General features: G+C 44.5%; 2 protein-coding genes and 2 non-coding genes across 5 annotated transcripts; 1 reads left to right on the plus strand and 3 right to left on the minus strand.

Annotated features, from left to right (window-relative positions):
* Positions 1-44: 44 nt before the first annotated feature.
* On the minus strand, positions 45-7,966 carry Tcp1 (t-complex 1). Its single transcript, NM_001246733.1, is given in 12 exon segments — positions 45-347; positions 998-1,161; positions 1,243-1,435; positions 1,731-1,854; positions 2,189-2,364; positions 3,689-3,815; positions 4,395-4,576; positions 4,936-5,046; positions 5,416-5,513; positions 6,218-6,346; positions 6,429-6,514; positions 7,815-7,966. Coding segments are annotated over 12 exon segments (1,671 nt in total). The 5' UTR covers positions 7,879-7,966; the 3' UTR covers positions 45-130.
* LOC113834110 lies at positions 1,547-1,675 on the minus strand. The gene has a single exon (XR_003482409.1). It is a non-coding gene; the product is annotated as a small nucleolar RNA SNORA20 (small nucleolar RNA).
* Positions 5,138-5,275, minus strand: LOC113834111. The gene has a single exon (XR_003482410.1). It is a non-coding gene; the product is annotated as a small nucleolar RNA SNORA29 (small nucleolar RNA).
* A 193-nt stretch (positions 7,967-8,159) lies between the features above and the next one.
* Positions 8,160-12,133, plus strand: Mrpl18 (mitochondrial ribosomal protein L18). 2 transcript variants are annotated; one of them, XM_027401092.2, is made up of 4 exons: positions 8,160-8,754; positions 9,029-9,215; positions 10,512-10,743; positions 11,557-11,702. In XM_027401092.2, the coding sequence occupies exons 1-4, from the start codon at positions 8,703-8,705 to the stop codon at positions 11,653-11,655; spliced, it is 570 nt and encodes a 189-aa protein (XP_027256893.1). In that variant the 5' UTR covers positions 8,160-8,702; the 3' UTR covers positions 11,656-11,702. The 2 variants fall into 2 exon arrangements, with proteins under 2 accessions (XP_027256893.1, XP_027256894.1); XM_027401093.2 differs by lacking the exon at positions 11,557-11,702 and adding an exon at positions 11,715-12,133 and having other exon boundaries at positions 8,176-8,754.
* Positions 12,134-14,483: the final 2,350 nt, after the last annotated feature.

Raw genomic sequence — 14,483 nt, forward strand, 5'->3', positions numbered from 1 at the left:
AACACTAATGTGTGAAATCAGAGGACCAAAGTGAGAACAGGAATTCAGGTGGACAGCTCACTGTACTTTAATGTGAGATACCCAAGGCTACATTGCACCTGACACTGCTATAAATAAAAGGGAAATCCAATCAGTCATCAAGGGCTCCAGAGTGAACAGCATTTTCATAACTTCCATGTTTATCGTCTTTAGTTTCCGGGTGTAATTTTATCAGATCATCGATTCGAAGAATAGTGATTGCAGCTTCTGTTGCAAACTTCAGGCTCTTCACTTTAACTATGGTTGGTTCAAACACCCCTGCTTGCTTGTTGTCTCGTGGTTTTCCATTGATCAAATCAAGACCAATCCTGTAATGGTGAAAATGTGATTCAATGATCTCTTCCAATCCGATGTGGTGTGTTCCAGCTATTCTAGTCTAGTCCTAAAGACTTTGGGAGTTCTAACAAGTATACCTCTGGGAGTAGGAAAGCTCGTAGTGTAGTAGAAAATCCTTATCTGCCAAACATTTAGCCAATAGTCACACGTTGCACAATGATATTACATTCAGCCAAGTTATACATACAGTTTGGTGGTCAAAAGATTCTTTAGCCTAGTGCCAGCATAGCTGTCTTGCTTGGCATTAAGTATTCTTTACGAGGTCCTCATAAGGAGCAGATTATCTAATGACATACTATTTTGAGGCTGTATTCACTAAAGCTGAGGGGGCTGCCTGAAAAGGGTAAAAAATAACCTAAGATCATTCTCTTAGCCCTTCCTATAGACTACCTAGGGAGTCAGAATGGGATCCAGAGTTGACACCTACAACATAACTGCTAAAAGTCAGCAGCCAACAACATATAGATAGGTCCCAGGCAACAATGATGCCTGTAATGTTTTAGTATGTGACAATTCCCTTCAAGTATTTCCCAAAGGCACAGGGAAGGACAAAGGTACTGTGATGAACTTAAAACAGACCCATGACAGTTGACAACGGAACACGAAGAAACTATATACTCACCACTTCAGGTTTTTACGTTCTGGGTTAACTTGAGCCTCATTGTGAAAAGCTCGTAACTTGGCAACCAGGTCAGTGGAGTCTTGGGCAGCATTCACTGCCAGTGTATTAGGAATAACAAGAAGAGACCTTGCAAACTCTGCAATAGCAAGCTGTTCCCGAGACCCCTAAGAAGAAAAACATGAGGTGTCTTCATGCAGGCATACCTAACACCACCACCTCTTACGCCTCTCTGAAACCACCCTTACCATACTGGTTGCATAGTTTTCAAGGTATATGGACAGGGCGGCTTCTACAGCACCTCCTCCTGGGACTACAGATTTTGACTCCAAAACTCTCTTCACCACACAAAGAGCATCATGTAAAGATCGCTCCATTTCATCACACATGAAATCATTTGCTCCTCGTAAGATGATTGATGCAGATGTACGAGCTTTGGTACTATGAAAAACAAAAAGTGAAGTCATTAGTATTTTTTAAGTAATGAAAGTAGTATTAACTGCAAACACCCTTATTAAATCCTAATCACAGTTAAAGATATGGCAGCAAGAACAATGTCTAGACCATGCAGAAGAGACAAACACACATTTCATCTCAATTTACAATGGCCCAATATTATTTTATCCCATGCGTATAACTGCTCCTATCACTGAGAGACTAGAGCAGCAAATAAATGGGAAAGAGCTCTTTACAACCGAACCCGCATTGCTGGGTAACTTCCAACAGTCACTCTTACTTTTTGATTAAGATCAGCTCATCATCACAAATTCTCTCCTGGACCACTTCTTCTGCTTGCCCCAGCATGGTAGCTTCAAAAGTTTCTTCGCCTTCCAAATTGGCCAGTGTGGACAGGATACTTGCTGTATAAGACAGTCATAAGAACACACATTTGCTTTCAAGATTGTAGTTTAGTGATTTTCCTTATGAGAAAAGCAATGCATTATTTCAAGGGTACAGACAAGCCACTACAACTTAACACAAAACTGTCAATTTCAAGGTAAAATCAATTTACTCATTTCCAACAATCTCAGCAAACAACTTTCCCAATCACCTGGGAAAAAAAGTGGCTCCCTGGAGACCACTAGAGCACAACAAAGAGAAGCTTTTGAAGTGTCAATATTTCAATTCAAGACTTCTGACCCAGTCACATACATCACTAATAAGTGGTTTGTCTCAGGCTGGGAGAAGACATACCTCCAGAAGCTTTAGCGATACGCTTGAGATCCCTTTTTAGAACTCGTCTAACAGCCATGGCACCAGCCTCCACAAAGTACTTCAGACACATATCATCTATCCCACCAGTGGTCAGAATAACATTGGCCCCAGTCGCCAGAATCTTTTCAATTCTCTCCTTGGTGATGTCTGATTCTCTACAGAGAAATGTTTCAGTAAACCAAAATTAACAACTTCAGTATTTTAGATTATGCAGTTGTAACTTTCACTACAATTTGAGTTCTTAATTAAGGGTGGCAAAAAAAGGGAAAAAAACCAAAATGATAAACATCCCCCTTTGTCTTCTCCCACTTAAAGATGCAATAGATTTATTACTAATGATCATCCCAAGTCAGCATCACTAAAGCTGTATGAAGTCAAGACAAGAGACAAGTAAGAGACACACAAATCCAGTCCTACACTGTAGAATAAAAAAGTGGTTCAGCGCTGAACTAGAAGTTACATAAGACCAGGAAATGAAAACCCTTAAGAGGTATAAACAGTATATTCAACAGTAGATGGTGAAGATGCTTAATGTTCTGAAGCACAGCTATGATGGTCAAATTGCATTTTTTTTCAAATGAGCCTATGATTTTTGTTTTGTTTTGTATTTTTGTTGTTGTTTTTTTTGAGACAGGGTTTCTCTGTGGCTTTGGAGGCTGCCCTGGAACTAGCTCTTGTAGACCAGGCTGGTCTCGAACTCACAGAAATTCGCCTGCCTCTGCCTCCCGAGTGCTGGGATTAAAGGCGTGCGCCACCACCACCACCCGGCTGAGCCTATGATGAAAATGTCTGGAGAGATGAAAAGACTCCAGAGATAAGTAATCTATCAAGGACAGACAGCTTGACCAGAGTTCATCAGTGGACAATTCATTCATTGTTTGTTTTTAAAGACAGGGTTTATCTGTGTTGCCCAGGCTGTCCTGGAACTTGTTCTATAGACCAGGCTGGCCCAAACTCAAGAGACTCCCCTGCCTCTGTCTTCTGGGATTAAAGGCACGTGCCACCACTGCTTTGGCTCATTTGTGTACATTTCTAACAAGTGTCAGATGAACTCATCAGGAAGCATGAAAATCATAAGCAAATATATATGAGATCACAAATCAATTATTGAACCCATATCACATCTACACAACATATTGGTCAGTCACAGTCCAATTACACAATAGCAATCCCATCAGAGTAAAATGGAATAAAGCATGTCTGCTGGAGTGATGCCACAGCAATCACTACCAGCTGTGTCACACTATAGTAGTACATAGTATCTTACATGAGAACTATAGCAGCCCTACATAGTATCTAACACTCAAGGCAACACTCTGCTGCCCATGTTGACTACAATTCCTCAGCTTAAATGATCTACCTGTTTCAGACATGTAAAGATAGGACATGCCTGGCTTTACTATTATTTTGTATCATACTTCTACCAAGCACAAACCTTGATTTACAAACACCTTTTCACAGGCAAGTCTCCCCACATACCTCTGTCTAATTTGGTCCAATTTCTCAGGATCTGTAATAACCACCTGCACACCAAGCTTCATTTTTGTTTTCTGCAGGCTGAAGTCAAGACATGCAATTTTTGCATTAACTATCCTCTTGGGCATGCCTGTAAATGAATAAAAGGTTAACTATAACAATGCTAGGGTTCATAGAAGAGACTTATCCTTAAAACCATAACAGGAAAAGTTCACGTTATATATAAACCAAATTAAGATAGCAATTCATTAATAAAGTCTGACAGTTGCAAGTGCACACAATTCCTCTCAATCTATACCCACCACAAAATAAAAAATTGTTTTTTTTTTAAAGGCAGGGTTTCACTATGTAGACAAGGCTTAACAGTGCCTCAGTGCTCAAATTAAATGCCTGTATCACAATGCCCACCCTCATCACAAATATTACAGCCTATTAAGAGGTATACTAAGGGGCTGGAGAGATGGCTCAGAGGTTAAGAGCACTGACTGCTCTTCCAGGGGTCCTGAGTTCAATTCCCAGCAACCACATGGTGGCTCACAACCATCTACAACAACCATCTACAATTCAATTTGGTGCCCTCTTCTGGCAGGTAGGCAGAACACTGTATGTGTAACAAACCAACAAACAAATAAATAAAAGATGTATACTATGAAAAATACACAGATAGACAAAACTAAACCAACAAACAACAATGCTGACCCTTACGTACCCTGAGATCCCACCACACAGTTCAGTGCATAGCCATTGATCAGCATGCTTTCTACCTGACTTCTTCCATGGGCTTTCAGAATATTAACAGAATTGACTGGATATCGAGGCTGGCCTCTCAGATCTGTGTATTTGACAGCAAGTACAGCATCTACCACCATATTAGCAAAGAAATCACCATTTCTGAGACAACAGTTAAGGACAGCAATAGTCTTGGAATAAAAGACCCAAAGACACAAAAAGCAATTCAACTAGACTTTCTTTTAGCAAGACAATTCACCAATGGAAGACAGTAAGTAGTACTACTATAGTCAGGGTGACTTCCCTCTATGCAGCACCATCTGCACTCCAAACCACCCTCTCACCACAGCAAGGCTGGGGTGGCAGCAGCAGTTTCAGTCACTTTTCTCTAACAAGATCAAGTTGCATTAGATAAGAATTATAAATTTTATTGCATAAAATTGACATTCTATAAAAGCCTAGTCTAATTTTTAAGAGTGAAAGGGGGTTAGGGTCAAATTTCACTGAACATTTAAGGATACATTCCAATAATTTTGGAAGACATGGATGTCTTAGCGGCATTAATCAGACAGTCTCTTCCAAGTTCGTCTGTGTTAATAATTAGGTTCTCACTGATATAGCGCACTGCTTCCCTGGGAAAGGAACGGCAAAGAAAAATATAAAAACATCACTCAGAGGTTTTGCGTTTCACCACATCCAACACGCTGTGAAATATCGGGCGATGGTTTTATGTTCAGCCATTTCATATAGGGGGGAAGACACTGAAAAGCCCTCCCCCTTCAGATCATGGCACCTTTCATCTATCCCATAAGCATAGCCACTATAATCTACTGGGAGAAAACGTGGTAGTCAACTGGGAAAACAGAGGTACACTGGGCTGAATATTTCAATACTACCACCCAAATGCTAAGACAGAACATTGCCAACTAATGATTAATCACAACATTAAGACAGACTACAACCATTACAGGAAATAACATTTTCTTTCAATATAATCTTACTTGCAGGCAAGCCGATAGCCACTAATAACTGATGTTGGATGAATTTTCTGTTTGACTAGTTCATCTGCATTTTTCAGAAGCTCCGCTGCAATAATTACCTGTTGATTAAACACTGCTTTAAGTTTTCATGTCATTCAATATGCACAATGCATACAGGAAAACATCAAAATTATCTAATATTGTTATTTTTATCTTATTTACTTATTTGTTCAAGACAGGGTTTCCTTGTGTAGCCCTGGCTATCCTGAAACTCAGAGATCCACCTTCCACTGTCTCCCAACTGCTGGAATTAAAGGCATGCACCACAATGTCCAGCTATGACCTAGCATTACTAACCAGCCACAGCAGACAAGTAGCAGCTTGCTGAAAACATAAAATGGAGAACACCACAAAGTAGTCTGTGCAAATGGTCCAAGCTACAAACACCAGAAATTTCTACTCTGAATTCCCAAATTTCCTGTCTATGGTTAAAATCCAAAACTATCCATTAGTTTTGAACAACAAAGAAGCCGAAACCTGGTAACATTTTCTTTAAATGAGAAACTCTTTTCTACATGTAAACATTATCATGGCAAGGGGGTTGAAAATAAGCATCCAAATTCCCAGTATTTAAAATAAGCTTATATTCAACTACCTTATATGATTTTTCTCCTACTCAAACTGCACAAAGTAGGTGCAATGATTAGTTTTCAAATGTTTATGAGACCATAAACACCTGACATATCTAGAGTAAAGGATTCTTTCATGGGTTCAACTCTAATAAACGGGCTTATTCTCTAGCCACTCCCAGGTAGTGCCTCACCACAGAGGTAGTTCCATCTCCCACTTCTTTGTCTTGCAAGTCAGCCAGCTCACAAAGAACTTTAGCTGCAGGGTGTTCTACCTCCAGTAACTTCAGGATGGTGGCCCCATCGTTGGTAATGGTTACATCCTGAGAAATATGAAGGAAGTGGGTCAACACAGAAACCAAGCTCCACGAGGCAAGGCCACCAAGAACAGTGAGATATACTTACACCAATGTCATCCACCAACATTTTATCCAAGCCAACTGGCCCCAGAGAACTTTTCACAATGTTGGCAATGGAAGCTGCAGCCATAACTGAAGATAGAACAATGGGCGAAAAATTAGAACAATTCACAAGCTAAGAGACACCAAGCCAACTATGATTTTCTTAAACCTACCAATCTGCAATAATTACGATTTTTGGGGAATTAAAAAAATAAAAACACACCTATTTAAGGACTAGTGACTCCAAAGCAATACCGAGAAACCCTGTCTTGAAAAACCAAAAAAAGGACTAGTGAAGGTTAACTATTTTTTTTTTCTTTTCAGAACAGGGTTTCTCTGTTTAACAGCCATGACTATCCTGGAACTAGGTCTGTAGCCCAGGTTGGCCTCGAACTCAGAGACCCACCTGCCTCTGCCTCCCAAGTGAGTGCTGGGATTAAAGGTGTGTGCCACCATGGCCGGGCTAGGTTAACTTTTTTGAGTACTGGAATGTCACAAAGAGGTCAATGCCTCAAAAAATAAGTAATCCCTTATGTGCATTGGTGTAAAGGTGTCAGATCTCCTGGAAATACAGTTAACAGACAGTTGTGAGGGGCTCTGTGGGTGCTGGGAATTGAACTCGGGTCTTCTGGAAGAGCAGCCAGTGTTTTTACTGGTGAGCTATCTCTCCAGCCAGCAAGAAAAATTTCAGGGTTAACATCTCAGCCTTTTCTTCAGACTCTAGCATGTTTTAATAAGAATAGTAGTCCATCTCGGTAGTAACTGTATTTCGGGGGGAGGGGGCACCTTAACAACAACAAAAAAGCACAATCACGATCGGAAAACGTTAAGTGCTTTAAAAAAAAAAAAACAGGTTCAACTACCAGCAAACACGTGTTATTTCGCCTATCGTTCAATTTGCAAACCGTTAAGTATTCCTGGGAGCAGCTATCAACTGAAAGACAACCGGCCGGAGGGAAGCCACGCAAAGACGACCACCTACATTCTGTGGGCATGTTCTCCTGGGCAAATGGAACGGGTGGAAACTACTCCTCTCTGGTCGTGTCCGGGATGTTCCAACCCGGTTAGAACCAGGACAAAGGGACCGTTGAGGCGTGGCGGGCGATCAGGTCTGGAGCTAGCCTTCCGGGGTAGCGCAGTCCCCACTCGGGGCGTGGACGCCCACACCCACCCTGGGCACCTCCCAAAACGGGCTTTCGCGTGCCGTGCTCCAACGTTCTTCCCAGGGCCGAAGGGCGCCATGGCGCCGGCTGGGCCCGCGGGTGAGGTCCGCACTGGGCCCGGGCCTCCACGGGGACTTCGCTGTGCCGAGGGGGAAGCCCCGGCCTAGCGACCGCAGTCGGGCCTCGGCCTGGGCCGCGGGCCTGGCGCAGGATTCTCGCGCCCTTACCATTCTGGGAGCGGATCGCCTCTCCAGTGCTGCGGTCCCCGAACACGGACAAAGGGCCCTCCATCGTTAGGGAACCTGGCTGGCCTCGCTAACACCGCGGACGGCCGGGATATCCGCTCAGAGGCCGGACTGCGGCCACCACAGCGGGGAACGCGGACGGCGTGGAGAGAGAGGCCCGAGCGACGCCGCACGGGATGCTGGGTACCAAGCCCCGCCCGCTTTCCAAGCTCCGCTAACCGCTAGGCCCGCTGGGAAAAAGAGGATGGGCGAGACTGAAGACGCCGGAACTGGAGGGGGGGTGGGTCTACAATTTATTTATCCAATTAGAGGCTGGACGAGAAAGGCGCGGAAGTGAGGAACCGAAGTTGGGCCGCGGGAGGAGTGGGGCGGCGCTCGTGCGTTCTCGCGCCTTCTAGAGAAGCTGATAGGGTTGTGGTGGGAGGCGGGCTACGGACCCTAGCTCCCAGGTACGGCTGGGAGCTCGCGCGCCTTTCATCTCTGAGCTCCGGTCATAGTTAGGAGTCAGGGAGCATTCGGAGAGTCAGCTGAGACTCCGTCCAGGCTCAGCGAGGTTTGGGGTCTGCAGCTGGGCGACCACTGCCTGGGGTCACGCATGCCGCAGGGACGGACTTCCGAGAAAAGAGCTACGCGAGCGTGCCCCGCCCCCCGCCTCGACGTCAGCGGTGGTTGGCGAAGCGGAGATACCGATCGCTTATTCGGCCACTCAGTACAAGGGAGCTTGTTGTTCCGGGTCCCGGAGTGACCGACGACCTGCTGGCATCTGTAGCTTTTCCCCCAGTTAACATGGCTGCCGCTAGTCGTTCTCCCTGACGACCGTGAGCAAAGCAAGGCCGGGTACTGGGAGGCTTTGCCTACGTCCCATCGGCGATGGCGCTTCAGCCGCGGGTCTGGAAATGGCTGTCAGTTTGCGGGAAGCTGGGTAATTAATCTCGCCCCGCGTCGTTGCCTGCTCGCTGTGCACAGTATATGGGAATTTGCAAATCCAATTTTGCACCCGAGGTTCCGCTTGCGGAAGCGAACGCACTAGCCGCTCCCGGGGTGACCGTGGGACGTTATGGGTCGGTGGTGATAACCTTGGTCAGACGGCCATTTCTACCCGCTTCTGGGCCTTGTGATGGGAATGGTTAGAGCACGCCCCTCTGGCGCCCGTATTAGTCGTTTTAAACATCCACGTGGTCGTTTTCATTTCCTAGAGTGTGGGTTCGCAGCCCGCTCGACCAGTTCCTCGCCAGCGATTCAGCCCGAAGTGGAGACTAAGGAAAACGAAGCTGTGGCCCCAGTGTTCACCAACCGGAACCCTCGGAATCTGGAGCTCTTAGGGGTAGCCAGGAAAGAACGGGGCTGGGCTACAGTGTGGCCCAACCGTGAGTTCTGGCACAGGTAATTAATTTGTGACTGACCCTGCCAGATAAGCCCAAGGTTAAATTGGGAAGAAAACTTTAAAGTTAATTTGAGAATAAGAGATTATGTATTGTTCCCTCTCTGAAGAGGTGACATGTCAAAAAGCCGACATCTAAACCGGTGGTGGTGGTTTACACCTTTAATCCCAGCACTCCCGAGACAGTCAGGCGGATTTCTGTGAGTTCAAGACCAGCCTGGTTACAAGCGCTAGTTCCAGGACAGGCTCCAAAACTACACAGAGAAATCCTGTCTCCAAAACAAAATCCCTGTCTTAAAACAACAAAGCTGAGCCCTAAAGGATAAGAAGACCACCATCTGACATGAAGGACATTCTAGTAGAGGAGGCTGCTAGGCTGGGGTTGATTAGCTCCTCTGAGAAGCCCACAGGCCTGCGTACCTGGAGTTCAGTAAGTAAAGGGCTGAGTGACGTTTGGTGGAAATAGAGTAGTAAGTACAATTAGGTTATTACCTTGCAGATTAAGATAAATAATGGAGAGTAAAGTTTGGGCCTTAATTTTTAAGGCGGGGAATAAAAGGAAGGCCAATTAAAAGTCTTTTAAGAAAAATGAGATTATTTATTTATTTATTATTTATTTATTTGTGGAGGCTGGAGCAGTAGTTCATTAGTTAAAAGCACTTACTGAGTTTGCACAGGACCCAGGTTCGGTTCCCAGCACCCACAACTGGCTGTAACTCCAGTCTGTAACCACAGACACACACATAAAAATAAATGTTAAATTTTATTTTGGGAGAACTATGAGGGTTAGACCAGGGCCTTCATCCACACAAAGTAAGTGTTCTGCCTCTGGACTATACTCCCCAGCCCTAAGATGACTATTTACTGAAAACTTTGTATTTACCAGGAGCTATGCTAGTTATTTTGTATTTGTTTATTTTCTTTAATTATGTAAACTACATTGCAAAGCAGGTGTAGCAGGTTTTTTTTTTTTTGCCACTTTCTCTAAAGGAAGGAGAGATGATGTGGGAATACATGCTGGGGCTAGGATTCAGACACATCAAGTTCCATTGTGAAGTCCTGTGGAAGTACCTTTACCCATTGAGCTGTCTTAACAGCCTAGTCACTAAATTCTTTTTTTTATTATTATTATTTATTTTATTAGTTCTAGTTAGGGAACAAGCTTATTTCAAGTCCCTTCTCCCTCTCCCTCCCCTCCCCCCAACCCTCCTCCCCCACCCAACTAAATTCTTGAGAAACATAGGCTTTCATTCACCTTAAGTAATTTAACTTCTTAATTTTCTTTTCATCCTACTTAGGTTGCAAGTTATAAAGACTCAGCATCACATAGAAGCACTGGTTGAACACCAAAATGGCCAGGTGGTGGTTTCAGCATCCACTCGTGAATGGGCTATTAAAAAACACCTTTATAATACCAGAAATGTGGTGGCTTGTGAGAGTATAGGACGAGTGCTGGCACAGCGATGCTTAGAAGCAGGAATCAATTTCATGGTCTACCAACCAACTCCTTGGGAGGCATCCTCAGACTCGGTATTTTTAATTCTATATATTTACTTAAAAGATAAAAAACTCTGTGAGTTCAAGGCCAGCCTGGTCAAAGGCATGAATTCCAGCATAGCCGGACTATACAGAGAAACCCTGTCTAGAAAACCCAAGACAAACAAACAAAAAGCTTGGCGTGTTGTGGTAGAAGCAGAGACACAAATGGAGCTCTTGAGTTCAGGGCCAGGTTAATAAAGCAAGTTTCATCCCATCAGGAATAAATTGAGACCCTGTCTCAAAAAAAAAAAGGAACATTGATTGTTGGTGACACAGGTCTATAATTCCAGGGGTTAAGGCAGAGGAATCTCAAGTTGAGTAACTTAGTAAGACCCTGTCTCAGAATTTTAAAAGGAAAAGTGGGGACTAGGACTATGAATCAGCGAAAGCTCTTGGATAGCATGTTGGGCACCTTGTGTTCCATCCACGGCGCGCACACGCAGGTACAGAACCGGGGATGCAGCTCTGAGAGCACTGCCTAGCATGTGCAGTCTAGCCACACAAAGACAACAGAAGGCATTTTGTTAGTTCTTGGTATTAGATATACTTACATTCTTTCCTGAGGATATTCCATGCGTTAGGCCTGTGGCAGGGTACTCTGACAGCATTCAATTTTTTTGCAAGTCCATATGAGCTAGTGTTCCCATGGTCTGCATACCTGAGGTCAGTCAGTATTGTAAGATTAAATGCTGGAGTCTAGGATGTTAGCACTGCACTTCCTAGTGTTAGGCTGGCATCTTACCCATGCAGTTGAAGATGCTCATCTCTGATACCTCTCCATTTCCTTTTTCTTCTGTTCCCAAGATCACTCAGAGAAAAACCAATGCAGCCCGGGAAGTCAACAAGATGAAATCAATTGTTTCTTTGTCTCTTGGGAAGCAAACATTTTTTCAGGTGTTCTGAAGGCTAACCCAATGTTTTCCTTTTTTTTTTTTTCAAACCTCCCCTGATCTTCAAACCAGCTAAAATCTCTCCAGAATGCCATGACAGAAAGTGGTGTGGTGCTTCAGGAGCCTCGGAGAATCTATGAATGAAATAGAAGAAATAGAAGCATTAACTGCTTTGAAAGTGTAAACATAAAATCATCACTTGCTACTCCAGCTATAAGTGTCTGCATCTAAAAACAGAAAGAAAGGAATGAAGGAAGAAAAGAAGAGTTTGCAGGGAGAACCAGACTGAAAGCTTCATAGCAACAATGTTAACAGTGGAGAGCTATTTAAAGTCGACCTCTTCCCACTTCTGTGTGTGCTTGTGTGGTTTTGTTCTTTTAATCAAGGGCTAAACTTGGCCTCTTTTGTGAACATGAGGAGTACTTAAGAGAAGCAGTCACTACTTATAACTATTTAAAGGACAAATTAAAATGTTTATAACAAGCTGTAAACCCTTCCTGTGTTACTCTCTAAGCACCTTGTGGCCAGTCATCAGGGACTGAGGATTGCTTGCTGGTGTTTTGCTTTGTTTTTAATGTCAGTGTAACTGTAAACTCAGAAGTACTGTGGCGATACACTGCAAATGCCTTATACACTTCCTAGGACTCCCTTTCTGGTGATTTCAGGCAAATCTTTAGAGATAAATGAGTGTGAGGAGTAGCCAGTGGGAGGTAGAAATGATGGGTGGTGAATGTTCATTTGAGAATTCAAACCTGGCTATAGGAAAAGCCTTAGAGTCATACAAGGGGCTGGAGAGATGGCTCAGTGTGGTTAAGAGCACTTGCTGCTCTTGCAGAGGAACTGGGTTTAGTTTCCATGACCAGAATAGTAGCTCACAGCTGGTACTACAGTTCTAGGAAATCCAACACCCACTCTGGCCTCTACAGGTACTGCACACATGTGGTGCACATACACACCAGAAAAATACATCTAATAAATTAAGGTTTTTTTTTTTGTTTTTTGAGTGAGAAGTTTTATTAGAAAGGGGAGGGAGGGGGAAGTAAAGAGAAAAGAGGTAAAGAGACACAGAGGACAGAAGAGGGAGACAGGAACAGAAAGAGAGGAATAAAATTATGTATTAAGAACGGCATGTAGCCGGTGGTGGTGGTGGTGGTGGTGGTGGTGGTGGTGGTGGTGGTGGTGGTGGTGGTGGCGAACGCCTTTAATGTGGGGGCCCAAAAGATTGATTATGATATTTTGGAGCATGGGCCTCAAGCTCTATCCCAGGAGCTCGAATCTCACATTGTCTTTTAGATGGCAGCTGGTTTCCACCAGATGGCTTGGCCTCAATGGAGAATGTCTCCTAGTTTGTATAACAACAGACCTAGGCCCTGGGTGGGCCTACACATATTCTGAGGGCTTTTACGTTCCTAGGGACTGGTGAGAGGCTGGGGAGGACGTGCAGTTTTAGAGGTGCCTCTAAGATTAAAGGAAATATTTGATATCAGCTTTATACACGATAATGGATGTCTTCTGATATCACCCCCACTGTTGGAAAGCAATTTAAGAGGATGCTTGAATAAACTGGACTCCAGTCTCCAGATGGACTGAGAGCCCTCCTGAGATGACAAGATGTCTGTGTCTTGTCCTTAATGCTGTTGGGTAGCTAGGAGTTTCCCGGTCCAGCATTCCCCCATTCAGGGATGGACCTGGCGGGTCTGATCGCAGCCCCAAAGACATCAGTGCAGAATAGATAGCCGCTGTAGTGGTGGGACTAATACTAGCTGATCCCTGGCACTTTAATCCCAGCATTTGGGAGGCAGAGGCAGGCGGATATCTGAGTTTGAGGCCAATCTGGTCTACAGAGTAAGTTCCAGGACAGCCATGGTGTTATCTTATTTTTATTGTATTTTTTTAGGGGGGGGGATAGTTTGAGATAGGGTTTCTCTGTGGCTTTGGAGACTTGTCCTGGAACTTGATCTTGTATACCAGGCTGATCTCGAACTCAGAGATCTGCTTGCCTCTGCCTCCGAGTGCTGGGATTAAAGGTGAAGGGACCAGCTTCCCTTTTGGCAGCCATAACGGCCAAACACGTGCTCTATGACCTTGTCTTAGTCACTAGAAAGTCAGATGCCTGCCTCGTGACAAGGAACCAATCAGAAGTTAGCTGGTGGCGCTATGCTTTACGACCCTGGGTGTACTTTCCGTAAAGTTGCAAGCACACAGCAATGACGCAAAGCATAGCAACCACCCTGGGAGGGCCTATGGGCCATAACAACCAATTGGCCAATCAACACAAGGCAAGCCCTCCAAGACTGGAGGCACACCAATAGTGAGCCTATGCGTACCCCTAGACACTCTGCCCTATAAGATCTCTTGAGAGGCCCTAGGAGCTGTCTTTTTCGAGCCATCTGCCATGGCGGGTGGGTGAAAGACCCGAGCTAACATGGGGTTAGCTCGTTAAATCACAATAAAGCCTCATGCAGTTTACATCAAGCTCTCGAATCCGCCTAGTGATTGGGGTGACCTCGAACGTGGCCTGGGACCCCGATACCTGAGTTTTCCAGGGGTCTAACAAAGGCATGCACCACCAATGCCCAGATCCCTGTGTGGTGTTATCTTGCACAAATAAATCCTGTTTGAAGGTCAGAGGGTGGAGCTTGACACCAGCTAACCATAGAGATCTGGAGGGCTGGACAGACAGGAAGTGAGGTAGCTGGGCAGAAACAGTATATAAGCAGGGAGAAATTGGAGCAAATCACTCTTCTCTCTTGAGACGCTAAGGACATAAGTTGTGGTGGGGGCTTGCTCCTTCTCTCTGATCTCTCAGCATTTCCCTCTATATCTAAGTTCGGCTTTTTA

The sequence above is a fragment of the Cricetulus griseus genome, chromosome 2, assembly GCF_003668045.3.
Source record: "Cricetulus griseus strain 17A/GY chromosome 2, alternate assembly CriGri-PICRH-1.0, whole genome shotgun sequence".
Taxonomy (NCBI): domain Eukaryota; kingdom Metazoa; phylum Chordata; class Mammalia; order Rodentia; family Cricetidae; genus Cricetulus; species Cricetulus griseus.

Excerpts from the sequence above, each read along its gene's own strand:
- Mrpl18 (XM_027401092.2), top strand. The coding sequence starts at position 8,703 with ATGGCGCTTCAGCCGCGGGTCTGGAAATGGCTGTCAGTTTGCGGGAAG. Across the intron at positions 8,755-9,028 it reads GTCAGTTTGCGGGAAGCTGG|AGTGTGGGTTCGCAGCCCGC; the intron begins GTAATTAATCTC and ends TTCATTTCCTAG. Across the intron at positions 10,744-11,556 it reads GGGAGGCATCCTCAGACTCG|ATCACTCAGAGAAAAACCAA; the intron begins GTATTTTTAATT and ends TCTGTTCCCAAG.